At 44.8% G+C, this 23,052-nt stretch overlaps 1 protein-coding gene across 2 annotated transcripts in view; it reads right to left on the bottom strand.

Annotated features, from left to right (window-relative positions):
• The window catches only part of SACS (sacsin molecular chaperone), a 669,847-nt gene that overhangs the window by 316,669 nt on the left and 330,126 nt on the right, over positions 1-23,052 (bottom strand). For both annotated transcript variants that reach the window (XM_069640129.1, XM_069640130.1), the window contains one exon: positions 22,366-22,516. In XM_069640129.1, coding sequence (XP_069496230.1) covers positions 22,366-22,516 — 151 coding nt within the window. The remainder of the gene's footprint in view (positions 1-22,365; positions 22,517-23,052) is intronic.

Raw genomic sequence — 23,052 nt, 5'->3', positions numbered from 1 at the left:
AATAACCACGGTCTCGTTTTTGCTCAAGATCATAGATAAAATAGCTTACACCCAAACTCAAATTCAAGCCCATCTTGAATAAAACCAGCTCCTAGGAGCTAGACAATCGGGATTTAGGCCTAACCATAGTACAGAAATGGCACTCCTTGATTTGAAAATCCTGATGAACACCATTAGGGACCCAGGTAAACTTTGCATAATACTGTTGCTAGATTTATCTGCAGCATTCGATTTAGTGGATCACGATAAACCATGTGCTACACTAGCAAATTACTTTAGTTTCTCTAAAGACGCCACCCTCTGGGTGAAATCTTTTCTAGCTGAACGCATGTCTAGAGTATCCATTGGTAAAGAAGCAGCAGATCCCATCCCAGTCCCCATTGGGGTACCCCAAGGGTCATGTCTCTCGCCTACCCTATACAATACGTACACTAAGCTTCCATGGGTGTCATCTATACCAACTTTGCAGATGACACCCAGATCCTCATACCAATCACAGGGAATTACGACCATGACACGTTGATCATTAACAAAATCTACGCAATAATACAAAATTGGATGGCTCAGAACAGCCTTTGCCTCAATTAGAAAACTGAGATTCTCATTGTGGGCTCCCAAACTAAAATCAAAGCCCTCCACTCGGATTATGCATCAATCAACATTGATGGTACTCCAATTCCAGTATCGAAACAGGTAAACATTTTAGGAGTGTATTTAGACGCTAATCTAACTATGATGAAAATTGTAAACGCCTATCCTCAACTACCCCCTACACGTCCAAATTAATTACCCTAAGTCGCCAGTTCCTCACGCCTATAAATTGCATTACCCTAGCCAGGGCTCTGATATTGTCCAAGTTGGGTTACTGCAACATACTCCTGCTAGGTACTTCTAATACCAACCCTGGCAAACTACAACTAATGCAAAACAAAGCGTTACGAGCAGCCCTAGATCTAAAAAAGCCAGACCATATTTCTAACATTAGGAGGGAGACCCATTGGTTACCCATCAAGGCTAGAATTATCTTTAAATCTCTGTGTGTTACCCATAAATGTCTTGCTAAGAAAGCACCCATCTATATCAATAACTCAATAAGTAAAAAATAACAGAACGCTCAGATCTAATAAAAACCTTCTCCTTGTGGTCCCGCACTACAAAAGTTACAGAGCAAGGGGAAGCAGCTTCCCAGTCATGGCCCCTAAGCACTGGAACGCCCTCCCATCAAACATCAAAAATAAAGATTCCTTCCAGTGCTTCAAAAAACTTCTAAAAACGTAGTTATTTAACCAATTTTAGTCAGCTGATACCTAGTCAACAACAATCAACCACCCTCAGCTCTAGATAGATGCCAATTTAACACAGACTACCACTAGAATATGTAAATAAGTAAACATGACCTATGCAACTTCAACTAATGTTTTTCCAATATGTAATCTCTTGTATTATTGTATTATATATGCATGTATTTTGAATGCTGTCGAACTACTATTAAGATGTCTGTAACTATGCCGTGATACCTCAGGGTTTGGGTGTACAATAAATGTAATAAATAAATAAGTGTGCTTGAGTGTGAGAGGCTTAAGATTAGGATGTGGCAGATCCTGACAGGAGGTGCTATGTTTCTTTGAGGGTTCAGTTAGTTAGGTGATGTTTTATGCTCTCTTGTGAGCGGTTGTGCTCAGGCGTGGCAGTACTGAGGACCTGGTGGCAGTCAGGGTGTTTTGGCAACTTTCAGAAAGTTAGTATTTGTCTAGAATCATATAGGCATTTTAATTATGGCTATGCTAGAGTTCCCTTAGTTTGTTTTCGGAAGGAGGATGTGTAGTGATCTGCATATGTATGTTTATGTTCATTGAGCAGAGAAACTGCATTGAATGTTTTGGAATGGTATGATGCAAGTGGACTGAGAGAGAGAGACAGAGAAACTGGAAGGATGTTTGCTTACCACTCTCCTACATCTGGCCTATATCTGTAACAAAGACTTAATAAAGAATTCCTTTTCTACTATCCTGGTCTGGAGTGGTTCATGCATCATCATTACTTACCTTAAGACCAAGAGAATGCTTCATGTATGCCATAATGTGATCCTACAGAGAACTGCATTGATGCATGTGGTATTAGTTATTTTATCTAGGTAGAGTAATATAAATTCATTGTTGTGTAAAGAAATGCACCTTTCAGAGTATTCAGTCAGAATGTGCTGTCTTTTCTTCCCCTCCTCGATACACACTCTTTCTCGACATAGCATATATCTGTTCACAGTTTTTCCTTAAGAGGGAACTAATAAAGGTGTCCGTGCCAGAAAAGCGATAAAGGAACAGAATGAAGGAAGAGATGGGCCTGTCGCCACCAGGGCCGATTAGCTACACTTGCGGTCCTCTTTGGAGCAGGGAACGCTGATGAGTAGTGAGGATGCTTGAATAAAGTGCTCCATTTCAAAGAATGCGGCTATTTAGTTGTGCAGCCGCTGTAGTCGCATTCAGTCTCAAAGCCTCAATAGCAGGCAACACTGATCAATTTGATCTAATAACAACGGCAAGCAATTTAAAGTCAGTGACCACCTGCAGCTTCTTACCATCAATATACAATCCAAAATTAGACCTACTCGACAAGATCTTTCTTTAATGAAGCAGTGTGCTGATCCCAGGAGAATGCCTCCCTTCTCCTGGAATATTGTCCAAGTTCCACACAATGTTTCCTTTGTGAGCCAAAATTGCGACTCCCTTGCACAGGTCATAAAGTTCAAAATAAAGTCCAAAATAATTGCCCTTCCCCCGGTCACAAAGTTCCAACATATCAGCTACTTCATAAGCCAGGAGAATGTCTCTCTTCCCCCTAGAATTTGGTCTCAGTCTCAAGTTAGTCCGGGAGATTAACGCCCTTCCCCAGGCCTGTTGGACCTTCCTCCCGGTCCACGTTACCAGAATAATGATTCCCTTCTCCTGGTAGTTACGTCAAAGTCTCCTACAACCAGGGGGAATGACTCCCTTTCCGAGGACTTCTCCTCATTAGATTTCAGATTGACAACACACCAAGCATGAGTGCTGTGTGGGTCCGTGACCCTGGTTTCCATCTTCTTATTTGGTTTGGCCCTCTTGGTCCACTTCCCTGCCAAGTACTGCCAACGAGGAAGATGACACGTATCACTCTCTTGGGTTGGGTCCTCCACCCTTCTTCCTCTTTGGCTTGGCCCACTTGGTTCACTTCCCTGCCAAGTACTGTGATATAAAGGAAGTGGAGGCGTCCTCTATGGTAAGTACACCGTACACTTTATTGTCCTTGGTTCAGTACTCATGTGTTTACGGGGTAGGACAGAAGACACAAGACAGGACACCAGACACCGGGCTCCCCACACCCTTTGAAGCCACCTCCAATCTCCACTCCCAACGTTCAACTCCCAACGGTCACACCACGCACCAACATTCCACCGGAACCCATAGTGACCTCACGGAGCCAGAATGAAACGTTGACCTGCAATGCTCCATTCATACCCACAAGACTAAACACTCCAGCCCTATCACTAAGTGGCCAACTAGGCAATATACCTGAAGCACGAAGGAAAGAAAACAACAATCTTCACCAAACCAAAACCGGACCACAATACTGCCAGAAAGCCCACCACACGGTAGCTAAAGTTGTAATACAGTTTCCTACAACTGACAGGAACTACCACGTTGTCCCACTAGTAACCAAACCCCAAAACACGTAATGTAAACAAGGGATCGGACCCACCGACCTGGAGAAAGGGCCCAAAATGATCCCACCAACTATCCCGGACAAACAGGAACACTCTAGGTCAACAAAAAAAACAATGCACAACCACCGGTCTTGAGCTCCCCCTCAAGACCCCAGGCCTGCCACAACTCGACACTCCACAACCCATTGTGGGCAATGACCTAACCAACTAAACCAACAGAGCACACACTCCTTCTGCCCTGGTCTGCCTTCCAGGGCCTTAGGCCTGCCACGCCTAAGCACAAACCAACTGGCCACAAGCACACCCAGTACATCCAACCTATCAGCCTGGAAACGCTGCACCAGTCCTCCAAACAGCCCACAATACCTATAAGACAACACCACCAAAACATGTCACGCACATCCACATACACTCCGAGGCAGTATGTTAGTAACACACTCCACACCACCAACCGCAAAAACCGGAAATGTGCCCTGCCACTTAGCAAAATCACCGAGGTTGACTAACCTCCCTTACCAAGGAAAAAACGTTCACCAAAACGCAACAATCCCCACAGACATCCTGATGAACAAACGAAAAGGAAGACCGAACGCTAAAAACCTTAGCCCTGAGTGCCAAAAATCCCCAGCCACCCACAAGTCCGGCAAACACACCGGCCACCCACCGATATGTACCCTGCACTCCCCCAGAATGCAATAACACCCAATAAAATATTTTAAACACACCGCTAACAGGCTTAAATCATGCTCCAGCTAACCCTAGCAATGCAACCGACCACCACTAACGGCACCTGCAACAAATTCTGCATGAATCCATTCAAAAACGTGCCATAACTCTCATGCTGCACACTTCATACACTGCACAAACGGCGCTAATCTTGTCTGCACACAACACAAAAATGCATGAAATGATCACTGACGACAATTCCAGAATGAATTACATATGGGTACTAACCGCCCCCCGGCCCATATGTCCAACATACCCTGCATGTGAAATTTTCCACCCGCATGTTCACGTAAAATCCGTCCGAACACTGTCCTTAATGTTCCGCGACCCTATAGGAACCCCAAATAATGTTCCACCAACAGTTTCAACTTTGGAAACCTCCCCGGCTCCTTTTTGGAACCCCGTAATATGTCGACAGTTATTTGACTAATTAGGAACCCCGACCCAAAGTTAAGGTCCAGTCTGCTAGACCCAACCTACCTAAACTGAAAGCAAAACAATACAATCAATGGAAATAAGCATGAACCTGGGACCTAACACACAACAAACAGCCCACCCAGGGACAGGCAATCCTAACCCACAAGCTATGGGCCACCAATAAACACAGACATGCATAACCACAGGCCCAAACAACACCTACCTCCCCAAAGTCAATTAAACGTTGGGTCCTCCTGGATCCTTGAACCATCCCAAAGCGTGGTCAAAACCGCACCAGACACTAGGAACTTCGCCTTTCGCTGAGCCCCACTGAGCGAAAACCGTACACTTTATTGTCCTTGGTTCGGTACCCACAGGTTTACAGGGTAGGACAGCAAGACACAAGACAGGACGCCAGACACCAGGCTCCCCACACCCCTAGTGACCTCATGGAGCCACACGCGCCATTATTACATACTGCCACGAGGAAGATGAGTCGTATCACTCTCTTGGGTTGGGTCCTCAACCCTTGTTTCTCTTCTTCGCTGGCTTGGCCCGCTTGGTTCACTTCCCTGCCAAATACGGCCACAGGAAAGAGGACTAGCATCACTTTCTTGGTTTGGCTCCTCAACCCTTCTTTCTCTTCTTCTTTGGCTTGGCCCACTTGGTTCACTTCCCTGCCAATTACTGCCAAGAGGAAGATGACTCGTATCACTCTTTTAGGTTGGGTCCTCTCCCCCCTATCTTTATGTCCCTTAGCTGCCTCACTTGCCAAGTACTGACACGAGGAAGATAGTCCTGCTCGCAATCTCGGTACAGGATTTGTGCCAGCGGTACATTTGAGCCCCTACCAGTCCCGGCACCTCTCCCAGGAACTTGTCTGCATCCGGGATCGGTGACCGGTTCTTCCTGGGGTCCTTTCATGTTTGGAGTGTTGTGCTGGCTTCTCTGCGTCTCGGTTTCTTTGCCTTGTGGATCTCCTGCCCAGGCCTTGGAGTGGCAGTATGGACGCTGCTTCCTGTGTTCGCGTCACCATCTACTAGCCTCCCGATACCATCTGGACACGATCGGGTAAAGGAGTCTTGTTGTCCTCTTGACTCTGGGAGTGGACTGCTCTCGGCTCTTTCCTGGCCTATTCCCCCTCTCCTTCGTGCTTCCCGGGCTTCACGGTCTCTTGTCCTGGGTGGCTGCATCTCCTCTACAGACAGTTCTTCTTTGGTCATTATCACTTAAGCGAGACCACAGCTCTGCAGAAGTCTATAATGCTGCAGTTCCCTCTTGGCATTGTTCTTCATTGCTCCTGTGTCCCACCTCATCCCAGTACTTGAGTAGCTATGTTCCTGATGTTATTCTTCATCTCAGTACCTTCCAGGATCTTGAGGTAGTTTACCTTACAACAATATATAGACCTACTATCTACAAAGAGATTATCAGAGGAAGAGGCTAAAGTGTGTGTGGGTGAGATGTTCCAATAAGGGCTACACCTTAGATGGTCGTCCTTCTTCCCAGGGGCAAAGTCCCTCCCCATAAGATCCTCTCCCATTATATCACCCCCCGGGGGGACTATCGGGTAGCAGCCGCACCTCCCTGGCCTCATGGAGAGGGGCTCCCCTCCAGAGAGAAGTGACCCCAACCAAAGGTTCATCACAGAAGGTAAATGGGATTGTGTCTTTCAGACATTCGCCCGACATGTCTCCTTTCTTTCACACTCAAATCTTACACTCCCTGTTAGTATCTAATGGTTTTCTCTCGCTACTCTCCTCCTTCCAACTCCTCCTGCCTCTTACTCTGCAGTCTCCTAATCCCTCCTTAGTCCCTCTGGTCTTACTCACTCTGTCCAGGTCTCACCTCCACCCGACGATGTTACTACATGACTAAGTTCTCCTCCACAATACTCCTCCATCTTTCACACTGCTACTCCCTCCTACACACTACTAATCCCTCCCAGATACTACGATTCATGGGTGGGACTGGCTCTAGATTTCTGGCTGTTAGGACTCCAACCCCCGGTTAAGAGGGGTATCCATCCCCTTTTGTCAGGTTCAGGGAACTGGCCTTGTCACATACTTCCACTCTTTCTTGTAATTCCTTCTCCTCTTCCTGTCCACTAGCAGTCTCGGGAAAACAGGAGAGAAAATCTGTGTTCACATTTTGGGTACCAGCCCAATGCTCGACGGAAGAAGGAAAACATCTGTAAGGCCAAAACCATCTCAGAATTCTTGGGTTTGTATTCTTATTCCTGGTCAGTAAGCTAATATTGAATGCTGTAAATGGTCCACTTTATGGCTAGGCACTCTAGCTCAGTTATGGGGTAGTTATTCACTGGGGGAAAAAGCTTACAGCTAATTTACATGATTGCTTTCTCATCCCCCTCCTGCACTTGGGATAATACTCAGTCATAGACAACAGTGGAAGCGTCAGTCTGTAGGATAAACTCTTTAGAGAAATCTGGCATTGTTAGTACTGGGCTCATGCAGAGTGCACCCTTGAGCTGGTTGAAGGCGCCTTGAGTGGTGCTGTCCCATGGGACAATATCGCAGTAACTTTCCTGCAGTCTGTTGGTTAGAGGGCTGGCCTTCTCCGAGAGGTTTGGTATGACACATCGATAATAACCCACTAGTCCAAGAAAGGCTCATATGTCTTTCTTTGTGATTGGCAGGGGCACCTTCTTTACGTCTTCTATCTTAGCCTTCTGAGGTAACTCTTTCTCTTTTCCCACTTGAAATTTCAGATAGTAATGTTGGGTTGGTCAATAAAGGTCCCAATGAGAAAGAGGGTTTCGCGTTGCACACGCCATATTGGTGACCTGGGTGATGGCGATGTTGCAATTCAGCATATTTTTGGTCTAGTTCATAAGGAAAGGGTAAGTGTTACTTTTATTGTTAGTTTGTGTTTAAGTTGATGCATTTTAGATTCACACGCATGCAGCAAGATAATGTCAAATCTGCTGATGCAATAAAAACACAATAAAGATGTGTGGTGTGCCACGTAGCACCTAAAGGTTGGGCAGCGAGGGCCTTCATATGCACATGCGAGAAAGGATATTTACAATGGAAAAACCACTGTGAGAGGACATGGTAGTCTTGAACATACATGCACAGACATACATACATGGGCTTCTTTAGGGACATGTGTTTGGGGTACATGGGGTACATGGTGAAAAAACAAATCTGTATGCTGCATGTCTTCTCATAGCTAGGGAATGTGCAGGCCCAGAAGCCTGGGGTGGCGAGATGAACTCTGTGTGACTGGGGAAACTGGTTGAGCAAGGTTGAAGGTTGAAGAACGGCGGGGGGTAGCTGCGATAATATCAGATGGTCAGCTACGGCCAGACTTGGGTTTTTACGAGTTGTACTATTGTGGAGAGAAAATGCAATCATTTTAAGTACATAGGAGCCTTTTATTAATTGTCCAGGGAATCCGGCCATCTGGTAGAGTTAGTTTGGGACAGGGTAATAAGCCTGGTACAAGGGATGCTTAAGGGCAGAATAAACAAATGGTTTATGGGTTTTGATCAGGTTCTCAGAATGTGCCCCGAGGCCATGCGTGCTGAATTGGTAGTCGTATAGATTAGTGTGAAATAAGTGTGAAATAAGGACACCAGCAAGTTTGGGAGGATAAGATATTTATCACCAGTTTAAATGGAATTTGTTTGTGTCTCTCCCATCTCATATTGTTGAAGTGTCCTTGCAAAGACCATGTGCATCATGTTCGGGCTAAGACGTCCCTAGCCAGCTGGGACTTGTAAGGAATGATGTTTGTGTGAATGTGTAACTATGGGACGACATCATGGCCCACTACGGAAAGAACCCAAAAAGGAGTGTGCTGTGAATATGAGTTGATTCAAAGATATGTTGAAAGGGGATGGTACTTAAATAAATAAGTCCAATAAGAATGTTTGACCAATCATGTGTGGGGGACGATAAAATGAGTGGGAGTGTTTAAACTGTTGCATAATTTATAAAATGTGTAAACTTGTGTGGTTCGAGGAGACTCTGGTTAGTTTGAATCCGTGGCATCATCTAGCTCCTCCCGGCCGTTTGTACAATAAACTTGCTTTACGGACAAACGTGCACTCACTTCTTGAGAGGTGGGCCTACTTTGGGCTAAGATGATCAGAGGTCCATCCAGACATTTGACTGGGCAAGATGGCACTTGGTTGGGTTGGCAGTCAACTGGGCTTTCCTAAATTGGTTACAGACTGACGTGAGATGTTGCATCCATTCTTCCCAGGTGTAGCTTTATATAACTATGTGATTGAGGTAAGTTCCTGCAAAGGTATGATAGGGAGATAGAACTCTGTCCATCGGTCGCTGAAAGGTAGTAGGAGCTCTGTGAAGGCCAAAAAGCAAGACAGTGAATGGAAACGGTCCTTCTGGCATTGAAAAGGCTGTTTTTGGCATGGATTCTTCATCCAGAGGCACTTGCCAGTAGCCCTTTATCAGATTGAGCATGAGATACATTTTGTCAGAATGAGCCTCAAACCTTGATATTTCATTGAGGTGCTGAAAATCATTACAAAACCTCAAGGTTTTATCTAGTTTTGGGATGAGGATAACTGGTGAGGGCCAGGCATTGTATGATCTTTCGATGATGCATAGGTCTACCATTTTTTTCCTTTGCTCACGTATGATTGATCTGCTTTCTGGCCTCAGGAAGTCTGTAAGGTTTGAGACAAATTACTTTTCCAGGGGGTGTGTGTGTTTTATGAACCATTCCTTGTGCCTGTCTCGGATTTGAAGAGAACAAATCGGCATAAGTCACAATCCACTGGAACAATTCTTGATGTTTATTCGTAGTCAGCCCCACTGGCATGGCTACTTCACCTACTTTGATGTGAAAAGGTGTAGCCCTTGTGTTATAAGCATCAAGCACGACTAGTTGCGGATTGTTGGTTTCCTTCCAACTCTGGAGCTTGTTTATGTGGTACATCTGGGATGGTTCCTGTCGGGCTACTTGTTGTACTTTGTATGTTCAAGGAGAGACCATTTCGGTGATGGTTTATGCTACATGCCACCTTTTCAATAGCTTGTTCTCTGGTCGTTAGCAGGACCATAACTTGGTCTCCCATTTTATAAGTATGGAGTCTTTCTTTCTTATTGTAGACTTTTTCTTGTCGGCTTTGAGATTCTTGTAGGTTGTCTCGCAAAAGTTGTACTTTCTCCATATATTCTCGGGTGTTTTTCATCACAGTGTGGTCCCTTGTATGTTGACTGTCAGGTCTCTCCCATTCTTCCCTCATGATGTCCAGTACACTTAAGGGATTCCGCCCAAATACTAGCTCAAAGGATGAGAATTTGGTGGTTGACCGTAGTGTTTTCCAGACTGCACACAGAGGCCATGGAATGAGATTATGACTATTCCCCATCGTCATATACCAGATTTCTAAAGATGCATTTCAGAGTTTGATTAAAATGTCCCACTAAGCCATCAGTTTAATGCTGATAAATGGAGGTATGGAGGGTTTTGATATTCATTAAGGTCTTAATTTCGTCCATCAGTCTTGACATGAAACTGCTGCCTTGGTCTGTAAGGATTTCATTTGGTAAACCTGCTCTTGTGAAGAAAGGTAAAAGGACCCTTACAATAGCTTTGGCGGTGTTGCTTCTCAGTGTGAATGCTTCAGGATATTGGGTTGCATAGACAGAGTACTAAGATGTATCGATTCAAGGATTTAGATAACTCCAGAGGACGACTATGTCCATACGGATCCTGAAGAATAGGACCCGCTAAAATGGCAAGAGGCTAAAGGGGTGCTCATGGTAGGTCCTCAGGTGAGGTTCACTAGAAGACGAAGTGACATCTGTATTCACACTGCCTTACACAGCAAATCAGTCTATTTTATTGTGATTCAGTACTTTGCTCACTTCTAAAGAGGAGCCATCCATTCTCCATCTACGCTTCCTGAGCCAGTGACACCAACAATTCTCAAAAGCTGTTGGCATCATAAAGGACTATAAAGGGCACAGGTCGAGCAGTTGCATCTTTTCGTAATGGTCATCCATGTCCATGATATGTAGTATTAGTGGTTAGAGAGGCATTTTGGTGCAGCCAGTCTAGTCATTTCTTAGTTTGGCTTGACTTTTATTAACTGTCATCTCTGATAATGCAGGCCTGCTAAGTCGAATTACCTGGCTAGATTGGCATTTGGATGCTGCCAGTCTAGCCGTTTCTTACTGCAGCATTGTATATTTTTCTGGGCATCTGTGATAAAATAACCATGATAAATGTTATTGCTTCGACTGGCATTTTGGTGCAACCAGTCTAGGTATGTCTAAATGTGGCCTGGAATGCTTTACTGTAATATGGTATTATGTGTCTAGACTGATCTACATTGGCAGCCAGTTGGACATGTTTTCTTTGTGGCATTGCATTTTTAATAGCATAGCATTATATTAATTAAAGCATTAATGTTCCTGTGCACTGCTGGTGACTAGCATGTACTGGACTTTTAGATTGGTGTTAACCTACAAAACAATTGTAAACGCTCTGCCCTTTAAGCCAATTCTTCTCAGAAAGTGTGCTGTATAATGCATTAAAACACATATTTATATCTTCCTCCTAGTGCAGTGTGCGGCGTACCCCTGCAGCAGCACACTTGTGCGCATTGCGCAAGTGTGGTAATCTAGGCCGGGCCAGAGTGTGGCACAACCTGTGATTTGTTACCGAGTTGGGGAGCGAGCCCACCTCAGCATGGCTCGCAGTGGGGCACCAAAACCTGTGTTACGCCACTGTACAGGAAGCGAGGGCCATGCATGACCCCAGGGTTTAAGAAAGAAGAAGAGCACTCCATTTGTAGGAGACTTGGGGCAAAAAGTGACCCATAAAAGTCGGTGACATTGACCCCAGATTTATTTTGGGGCTAGCTATTTGCACACTGTTAGAAAAACATACTTACCTAGAATTCTTATCCATGCGGGAAGCCAATGCGAAATTGTCTGAATTCTGCTATCTAATCACTTCTAAATTAGGGAGTATACATCTAATAAAACTTGAGCAAGTGTTAAAGCTTATGCACATGTTCGACTGAGGCCGTGGAGTTCTAAGCTGAATGTATATTTAACCAACCATAGCCCAGCAACAATGGAAATATCTTAATCTGCCACTGAAACTTTTACAAGCCTCTACGTTGCAACCACTTCCTTTTTATGTCTATACGAGAGTTTATATGAGAGTGCTTGGTGGGAAAGTGACTCAGATAATTGTTACAGGAATAAGGTATTAGTGCTGTTAACTACATATCCTATTTTGGATGGCAGTAGTCCAGGGGTGCTTCATGCAAAATAAAATGGTATGGTGAAGACCTTTCTCACAAACATCTGAATGTTAGTGCATTCAGAGAAGCACGTGCCTGTATATACATTTCACCTAAAACGAAATACTGTGTTTATACAATCAAAGATTTATATATTAAAATATCATGGCATAGAAAATGCGCATTGCAAACGATTTAGAAACTCCCTCAAATTCTTATCAAAGCACATATGTCAGATGTAAAATGTAAAGAGTGCAACATATTAAACACTGCTACAGTGAATCAGAAAAATATATGAATTTGATATTTACAGTTGCATTAACTGATGAGAAAGAACTGTAAATATGTGGCATTACAATATGACATTGGATTAACTACCTACGTGCAATAGAAGGCCATATTAGACAGCAAAAAAGAAAAACTAGAATAATTAATCGCAGAGGGCTGATCGGAACATGTTTGTCAAGCTTACCTACTTTTTTGAAGTACGCCATGCCTACAACGTCTAAGGCCTCAGGCTTCAAGCTGTGCGCAGACTGCGGCCATCCCATTCCAGTCTCTGATCCACACTGGACTTGTTCATATTGCTTGGGTGAGGATCATGACATCCAGGATTGCGGATTATGCCAGTCCGTGCACCCAAAGGTCCTCCAGAAGAGGGCTGAGAAGATCTTCACTTTTGTCCAAAAGGCAAACGGTCGAGCTCTGAGGTCTCGGTCTCATGGCACAGAACGGCGCTCCAAGGAGCAAGCAGTTCCGTGCAAGACAAGAAGAAGAAGCATCAGAAGAGGTATTGCTTCCTGAGTGCGACCTTGCACCGACATTCCTCTTCTTCTTTGAAGAAGAGCCACCGCTCCTGGGAGTCTGCCAAGCATCCGGCACATGTGCCTTTTCCTAACGAGTCCTCCATGCCAGAGGAATGGGAGAACTTCTGCCTGAAGATGTTGGACATCTTCATCAAGGTGCCGGCGGCTCTGGCCTCGGCACCTGTGGTGCAGGCGACAGCTCTGTCAGCTCTGGCACCGCTGGGTCAGACTGCGTCTGCTACGACCGGCAGGGAACCCTCTGGGGACCACTCCTGGAAGCCTAAGTGCTCAGGCCTGGACCAGACAGAGAAAGACAACTCTCTACGCCGACAAGCACCACCTTCGTGAGCGGCGGCCTCAGCGCCAGCGACGTCCTCGGCTCTGCAGGAATATTTTCCTCTCGCTAGGGATACCTTCATGTCAAGGAGGGTGACCAAGGCCCTTTTGGGATTGAAACGTTGGGTTCTATGGAGATGAGGGATTTCCCAGAAGAATTCTATGGGGAAGGCGAGGACGTGCTAGGCCTGGCAGAGGACCATCAGGGGGCCAGCGGCCTCGACACCTCCCCGGAGATGGAATTTCTGCCTGCTCCTTCCATATGAAGGCAGCACATCACTTTCCAGCGCTTGCTGGCTAAGGTGGCCAGTACTCTGCGCCTATCTGCTCTATCCAGGTTCAGCGCAAACTTTGTGATATTCTGGTCAATGACTCCAAGAAAGAGAAGCTTCTGCCCTTCAATGTGACAGTAAAGACCACCGTATTGGAGATGCGGGAGAAACCTAATTATGTTCTGGTAGTGGACAGTGATCTAGTGAGGAAACACTGTGCCTCATTACGGAATCGGCGGTAGAACCCGCCGGTAGGCGGCGGGCTACAGCCAACCCTGTAACACTGTTTCTGCAGCCTGACATCCCAGGGCCACTGGGATATCATGGCAGGAGGCAGAACAGTAAATCCCCATTCCCGTGGCGTTCGTTGATAACTGTGCCGGTGCTTCAGTGAAAACACTGCAGGTAGGGGCCTGAACTCCCTGCAGGTCAGTCAGGTCTGCCGGGAGCGCTAGGGAAAAAGTGTGAATTAAGGTCAAAAGGCGATGAGCCGCTATATATATATACTGAGCCCAATGTCATGTCCGGCGTGGGGCACGTAGAATAGGACGGCACTGAAGCGGAGCTGCGCTGCGCCCTCTGGTGATGGAAATGTTTCCTGAGAAAGGTACACTGAGATAGGGATATCATAGATGAGAAAACCATGGGAAGAACATCCATCAGAAAGAATATTACAGAGAAGTAATAAATGGGTTCTTCTATAGAGTCTGCTAATTAGATGACTACAACTCACTTAAAGCACCCATGAGCAAGATTGTGTTGTGATGTAGAATTTAGATGATATGGAGGGAACCAAATTAACAGAATAGGGATTATTATGTTATAGCTATAGGTGCAACTGGGCATAAAATAAGGAAATTGGCTAACTCAAACTATAATTGATAAGCTATCGAGGGCATAACATTATACTTAAATATACACATTTGTGTTTAATGGTGGAGGGGCATGATGAAGCAATACAAATAGAACAGTTAAACTGTTTTTTTTTTCAGCAAAAAAGAATGAGACGCACACGTCGCCATCACCAAAAAATGCAGATGGTCCTTTATAATGCAAGGGGAGAGGTCTGAGTGTTCGGTTGTCACAGGCATTCAAAACAGATGTCTGGATGATTTAGTCATCTCCTGGATCCCAAATATTTTCACTATTATGATGCTGATTTATATTTCACCCTACCTTCCAGATCTCTGTAATATTACCACTTGTTGGTTAAGCGGGGTGTTGGTGAGATTGTTCTTCGGATTTTTACTCCAGACACACTAATGCCCGTGCTGTATTATGTTCATAACCCACCTAGAAATGCAGGGATAGACAAAACCCCATACGACACAGACCCTTCATCAAACGTATCTCTCTTCTCTGGTGAGCTGCAACAACTTCCTCTGCTGATCATCGCTAACACACTGGTTAGGCACGACTTATCTTCTCTGACTTACCACAACTCATTGAGAGCTTGAAGAAAAACATTAGAGCTGCTAAGTGTTAGGAAAGATTTCATTTATGTGCAATTTTCCCTCCATGTATGGACCCCCCACACTTTTTGCTTTTGTTTGGCTATCCTAACCTGAATTTTTCCAGTGTTTCCCAGCCTTCAGCTGAACTCCCCTGGGCTTTTGTTCACTTGTTATGGTTAAACTGGCACGTCCTTCAGACTGTCAGTACTGCAAAACTATGTTTCCCTTAGTCTTTGACTATGTTGCCATTTTTGGTACATTTTTAACAGTGCGCAATGTACCTTCTATTACTGTCCACTGGGGTCTCTTTTTGTTTTGTGGTCCTAGACACCCTCGAAGAATTTTTTTGGTGACTATACGAGTGGGCCAGGGACGAACTGGTGGCAGCAGTTACTTTTTATAATGTTTTACTTCTTTTTACGGAGTTAAACCGCGTTTACCCCATTTGGCTGATGGCTGTGGCCGGGTCCGAAAATGGCTGAGCCTTAAAGTCTTTTGTTCTGTCCCATGGCCATTTTGTCCCTTGCCTTCAGCCAGGTCGAGCAACCCAGGATTTTCTTATTTGGCATGCAGCCTCCCGTGAAAATCGATCTCTTTCGCCTGTCACATATGTGAGCCCAGGAAGCGGACTGAGACTGTCTGGTCCCAATCCACACTAATGGTACCAGGATGTCTGGAATGACTGAGACCATCGTGGTCCACGTCTGGGATGCCTGCAAGAGAGCATATCTTCTATTGGAAGTCCTCGATTTTGGCACAAAGCTAATCTTGGATAAGAGAAGGGGCTCTGCATCCATTCCAGGTCGATCACCTGTGTTCTCACTGAACTACAGAAGGAGCCAAGTATCCTACACGAAGAAACAGACTTGTGAAACTGCTGGAGACGCTTTGGAAGGCTGTGGCACCCTTTGCCCTCTGCTGTCCCGTCGGACCCCTGCTTTCTTCTTCAATCAAGGCCTGCCAATGCGCTTTGCCCCTTTGGAGTAGTGGGAACAACTACACTCTGCGTCCCCTTTCTTACCAACAGAACGAGCCCCTTCGGAAGTGTTCCTGGGCCATCCAGCAAACTGTCCAGCTCTAACTCAGGGTAACCCGCAGCACCGCCGCTATCTCGAGTGCTGACCCGAGACTTAAGACATCTACTGCTTATGGTCCCGCCATATTCCGCAGGCCTAGCTCCTCTGGGTCCCGAATAAGGAGAGTGTGTAACGCTGTCTGCATCCACGATTCCCGCATCACTACCTGGTGGGGATGGTCGCTATAGATACCCTGCTGTTCTGCTCTCCTGTGCCCTGAAGCCAGCTGCACCACAATTCTCTTCTTCTTCCTTCAGAAGTCGAGAAAAGGCAACTGTCCCGTCCCGGACAATCGTTCTTCACCACAGCTGAGAGCCGGAGCACTGCGAACCTGCAGGATTCGCACCAACAAGTGACATTGACTAAACTGGCAAAGTTTGGTCCGGACTGTTCCGAGGGTAGATGAGTACTTGCATCACTTACCGGTGACCCCCTTGCGCAACCGATCCCTTTTACGCACGAGTATCAACTAAAGGTATTCGAACTTGGCTGGGTTAGCCTATGCTCCCTAGCTATTCTCGCCATTTAAACGTTGCTTTGCCGCCAAGCGCAGGGTCTACTCGAATAGTGGGAACCAATTCTTCATCGCCTCAACCCCCGTCCTGACTTGCTACAGCCCTTCCAAGAATACCTGCTTTCTGCTTCATCTGCGTGATCGTGTGTTTTTATGCACAACTGTACTGTTGAGCACAGGGCTCCCCTCTTCTTAGGGCTGAACTTGAAAGTTAGGGAACAAACACTAAAGAATTAGCTATTGCTATAACTGTGTTTAACTCAACTCTCTCCTTAAAGGTTGTGGCTAGACTTACCACTGTAAGGCATTAGGAAATGTAAGGTATATAAGTTGTATAGTTTAAGGGTTTGTGTGATAACTGTTTTCTCATTGCTAAAGTTATTTGTGTCTATTTGGTCCGGTAGACACTAAATGTATAGATACTTTGCATACACGTGTTTAAGAGTAATTTGTGGTTCATTGCTGTGTGTGCTCATTGTGGGCTTCCAATCACTCTCACCCTTCCTGAGACCTAGATTGGTCTGGCTTGTTCAGAAGGTTCCCGTTTCACTAAAAACGAGGATGGCCTCCTAAACTTCTGCCCACCAGGTCAGAGTTTAAAAATCCATCTTAACACTAAGCCTCTTTTCATTTGAAACGGTCTCTCTCCCAGGCGCATGGCTTTGGCCCTGAGAACAAGTAGGGTTTACTGGTGTCTTCTCAGTGAAGGATCAAAAGGTGGCAGAGTCTTGACGATCAGGCAGCGAAAGCGGCAACAACTTTAAGCCGGGTCATGTGAGTTAGCTGGAGGTTTCGGCAAAAGAAGTATAGGTTACCATCCTGGAGGTGGTCAAAGTACTGCTTTTGGCATGGGCTGATGGAGTACTGCTTGCGAATCTGTGCCAATATAGCAGTTCAGCTGAGAAATCATAGGTTGGCAAAACATTCGATCCAACATTCCTGACATGCATTCATGGACGTCATTTAGGAGTCGCAACTGCGGCCCCTGACGTCTCCCTTGCTATCCCTAAAAAAAAGCCCAAAAATAATTTCTTTTTTTTTTACATTGTGGCTCATGGGCTGTGGCCAGCAGCATGTGGCTCTTTTTTTCTGGAGTGGCTGGTTTTCTGATGGCTATAGACGGTAAGATAGGTCAGTGGGTTGAGCACTGGCTGCTGCAATGTGTGTGTGATCTGGAGGTTGCAGGTTCGCCTCCCAGCAAGGTCAACTCAGCCTTTCATCCTGCTGAGGTTGGGTGATAGCGTTTGGCCTTGGACGTCTGCTTGCATTCACAGTGATTTGGTAATATGGGTCTATACGCACTGATATCAACGATACATATGGTGATGCATTCTTGTATGAAATGTATATCACTTTACAGTGATATCCTAGCCATATTTTTCCTAGTGTACTCAGAAACAATTCTATGTGATGCCACTTCCTGTTTGGTTGTGTGGTCAAAGGTCGTGTTCCATCGCTTCCTCTGATATCACTTCGGGGTGGGGTCAAATGACATCACTCGTGTAATGTCATCAGAGGTCAAGGGTCGTGTGATGTTACTTCCGCTACCCCTGGCATTTTGGTAAAATGACGTACCTGCATGCATTCCCTTTTCTAAGCTCGGTCAAAAACATTGCCACAGTGTTGACTACCGGCACAAGACTGTGGTGGCCTGCTTAATAATTGCGTGCTTGTGATTGTTTTATTCCGTTATCCATATGTTCTACTCTAAGCCTCTCTCTTAACTGATTAACCCAAAGATGTGGCAGATGAAAAAGCCAAGATCGCTGCAAGACATGTCTTGGAGTGGGCTCTATAATCATGAGAGTATGCTAGCAACCTTGCTCTTCCAGGTTCTTTGTGCACTTGGCAGGCCCCAACCAGCTCCTGAAATCGAGCAACAGTAATCTGACTGGATACCGTTACAGTTGTGATAGGACTCATGTGGGCAGCATTTTCAGAGATTTGTCATCCCGTATAAACTCCATTGTTTCGGCATTCTCTGTCCAAAATTCTGCTGCTGACAATAAAAATCGCATTGCAGGCCTCAGACTGCACACTAGAACACCGAACGGCTCCCTGCCTTAGGCAATCTGTCCAACATGAAATGGCGGTGAAGGTGGAGCCTTCCACTAGAAAAGTAACATTTCCAAGTATGTGAAAAGAATTCTTCATAACAGCCTTAGCACCTAGTATGAGAACAACAAACAGTCCTCAACAGTCACCCGTCAACCTAAAAGTCCCCCTCATAGTGTCAGGAAGGTGTGTATTTTTCAGGAATACCAGGCCCTACCGTAAAAACCAACACCCCTTTTATAGATTTGAAAACTGCAGTACAATAGCAAGACAAGAGAAATAATTCATGCTTGCAGCTATTTTTTTAGTATACCTATATTCGTTTTTTTTTTTTAAATAAATCGCATTATTAAAATAAATAATTATGTAAAGCTGTAATGACATTTCACTCAATTACAAACCATCCATTTTGTGACCTAGAAAGAAAATCTAAGCTGGTTCTGACAAAACTGGATCTAATGACTGTTAAGCTGTTCAGATTTTAAAAATATGTGCATAAACCCACTTGACCATTTTGTCAGATCAATTGATGACACAGATCATTTAATTTCTGAAACTGTTACTAGTTTTAAAAGCAGCTGTAAAAACATTCCTATTAGAATCATTTTACGCTTTGAAAGCCAGTGAATCTTTGGGATAGCTTAGTGGGTTAATAATCTGCTGCAGGTACAGAGCTCTAGCTGCAGGTTTCACATAAATCACTGAATCGGGCACATTAACCCACCAAGCCAACATTCCAAAAGAAACTCACGGGAGAAAAGGCGAGAGTGCTTCTTTAACCCTTTTATAAAGTGCACAGCAATAACATAATGGTCTGTTGCAATTTTTAAGAAACTTTGCCATTATCGCCCAACCAATTTAATTGCATAAGAGCATGAAAGTTTAAAACCTAGTTTAGGCACATCCAGCATTAAGATGGCTCTTACCAATCCCAACCAATCTTTTAGCGGCAGAGGCCAAACACTGACCACTGCTCATCTTCTTCCAACCATCTTCCCCTACATAGTGGTTGTGAAGCAGATATAGGTATATTCCCGCAGAATTTATATTCCCTATCTCCAGGTTGGTCAGGTCAGGTGTGGGGGTTCGTCCTGTACCAAGTGAGACTGATCCACAGGAGAGATACAATCTGGATTTATTGTCTGTAAACCGGGCAACCGGACACATATCTAAAAATATGGTCAGTTCGGTCTAAATCCGGAAGGGTGGCAACTCTAAAACCAATAGTCCAGTCCACTGAGTCATCGTCTCAGACTGTGTTGTAATTCGACAATATCTACTTTAATAAAGCCTATATATCCAGTAAAAAACTTTTAACACTAAAAAATCCTGTGCAAGTTAGCGTTTGAACAATATCCCATTAAGCATAAACATGGTAAAAAGACTACCATTCGGCCTTAATCAATTTTGGGCACTCCCAGCCTAGGACGATCACAGTGGGTAAAATGCAAATGTCTTGATGTCCGTTGGGATGGATATTTCCAAAAGTGGCCATTGCGTAGCATAGATTGAAGCACACATTAAACTAATAAATAGAGCGCTATTCAGTCTTACAATTACAGGGCAATTTCAGTAAATAAATTCCTGCCAAAGATAAATGTGCATTGACAATTTTTCAGTAAAACACACAGACGAGTTGTTACATTACCTTCATTTTTTTTCTCCAATAAACTATTTTTTCCCTGATGTGTTCGTCTGTGTGGTATTATATTCATGTCATTATTAGTAATGCCTGGGTTTTTAATGGGGTTTCATATTCCTTTATTGATTATGTGCCATGGAAGCGATTCCTCTGGGTGAGCCACAGATTGTGGACCACCTGGGGAGTAACTGGTAGCAGGTGGTCAGAATGGACTCACAGTCCCTTGGGACACCCTCCGAAGGTGTGCAGGCACACTGGGTGGCATTGTTTTGATCTGCGTCAGCACAACTTTATTAGCAACAGAGCGCTTTACAATCATACAGGGAAGAACATGGTAAGGGAGGCAGAGAAACAAGGGAGTGGGGATCTAACAGCAGGGAAGAGGGTGCATTTTGTAAGCAATGGGTCTACAAGCAACTGGGGGAGATCAGATCACCCGGTCTCAGGTAGGTTGGGGAGTTGAGGATGTGTGGACCTAGGTGTTCGGGAGGAGCCATTCCTTAAAGAGGAGGGCCTTGACCTCCTTTCTGAACTGTAGAAGAGAAGGTGCTTTTGACATGGAGGACTTTCTAGAGTCTTGGGGGTAGACAGAGGAGGCCTGTCTTCTGGTTCTTTCCTTCCTGCAACATGCTCCCAGCCTTTGCAATGCAACCTTTAAAGCCAGTGATGATGAGTGCAGTCATGGACTGTTCCCACCCTCTCAGGGACTGGTAGGCTCCTGCTTAAAGAACGCTGATGGCTCCAACACACAGACAGAGAGGAGCAGCCGACAATCTTCCTTTTCGCTGTGTGCTGGGAATTATATTGGTGCATATGAGGTGGGAGGACATTTAAAAGAAACGTATGATACTTGTACGTTCTATTTTTCACTTTGGGTCCACAAATACGATTTGATCACTTTGATCAAGCAGGATCAGGTGATGCAGTAGGTTCTAATATTACCAAAACCACTTCTAGGCAACTGTGTTAATTCTAATGTAATCTTTTAATGATGCAAGATTGAAAGGACGGAAATGCAAATGTCTCCTTACTGCAACAGAAAAGGACTGGATCCTGGCATACGAATGCATACCCAAGGACTTTGCCTGACCTCCGACAGTTGCCAGCCATTCTTAGCCTCTCTACCGAGACTGTCTAGAAATGTAAAAAACGTGTGCCAAATGTTTGGGATCAGGGGTCAAGTCCTAAAAATGAACGTGGGGGACTCATCAAAAAAATACAATGACATGTGACGTCTCCAGAAATTAGCAAATCAAGGTGAAATATGCACTTTTCATTAAATTGGCTTTGCATAACCACCCAAATTGAATTGGACGAATGGTATTTGCTTTTCATAAAATCAACACACAAACAAAACCAAGACAGGATATTTTCTTATAATAATGTTTTTGAAAACGTTAAAATGTGTGCATGTTTTAAACTCAAAGAACCAACACAAATGTTTTCCCTGGGACTTGCAGCACCGAAATGTAATTTTCACCTTTAGTTGTTTGTTGTTTGACATCGGTTTATATACTGCGGTAGTGAAGTGTCTGGGTTGATCCCCGAGGTCGGCTTTAATTCATAAATTCAAAGAGGACATCCAATGTTTCTCTTTTAGCTGGGGGGGACTGAGTCCACCCTCGGAATAAAGTGGGGCGACTCCGTCCCCTTTGTACCCTCGATTTAAGCCCTGTTTGGGATATAAGTGACTAAACGCACAACTTATTTATTGCTGACAAAGTGACATTATTGTATAAATCAAATAGACTATGGAAAGCAAGCAACTGGTGCTAAGAATGGTGGCGGTTCACCAAGTATGTTTTTATTTTGCTGGCACTGAATGGATTATAGGTGTTTAGCACTAACAGGGTCCTGATATGCAAATGGTTATCTTACGTCTGTTAAAGGTACAGTGAGCTATAACCGTCCTATAGAACAGGTTATTTGGCCGTGATCGTTATTAGTTGAGGGCTCCCGAATGTGTCCATAATACTGTGTGCAGGAGGCCTTCCAACCGCCCCTGCATGCCGTTTGTTGCATGGATTTGCAGTTAATTTTAGGCACGGAAACCAATCAGTTCACACGTGTTTAACTTCAGTGCTGTTCCGGGTCAGGTGTCGCACAGACACTTACCTCCTTCCTGTTATGGTAAAGCTGTTGCTCGGTCACTGGGAAGTCAGTGTCAATGTAAATTAACTCCTTGATGTCTTTGACAGCTGCAGAAGGCGGTACCTCATAGGTCCTGCAACCGACATATTCATGAAGGACTGTCACTCGGGTCAACCTGTGAGAAAAAAAACGCCATATACTAATAAGTGAAACTGTACTGTACAAATAAACTCCGACTTCATCTCAAGAGGCAGTCAAACCGCTAAAAAAGTAGGGCAGGAAAAGCAAGCAAACATTTGTTGTCTTAACCGATCAGGCAGAGTTATCAAAAACGTCAAGTTCATCAAGAAGTTAACCCAATAAAAGTACAAATTCCGTTGACAGCAACAAAATAACGCAACGCACCAACTATTAACCCTCCCATCTCCTGACTCTGACTCCAGCATACCCCACAGCAACCTCACACGATCCAACGGATCAGTCTAAACTCACAAAAAAACACAACCCACAAATCCACCATGAAACTCAATACCGCAAACAAACATCCCAACCTCTAGACGTTGCCCTTACGGACACAATAACGCCAGTGCGCACAATCCAAATACACCTAGAAAACAGACTCCCACAAGACGCCAGTTCCTCCTGGTTCTACAAGCACCAACAGAAAATCACAACCTCTACTCTACTCCCTCTTCCCTCACTATTCTACCC

The sequence above is a fragment of the Ambystoma mexicanum genome, chromosome 7q (genome assembly GCF_040938575.1).
Source record: "Ambystoma mexicanum isolate Mex_15411 chromosome 7q, UKY_AmexF1_1, whole genome shotgun sequence".
NCBI lineage: Eukaryota > Metazoa > Chordata > Amphibia > Caudata > Ambystomatidae > Ambystoma > Ambystoma mexicanum.
This window is presented reverse-complemented; position numbering and strand designations above follow the sequence as displayed.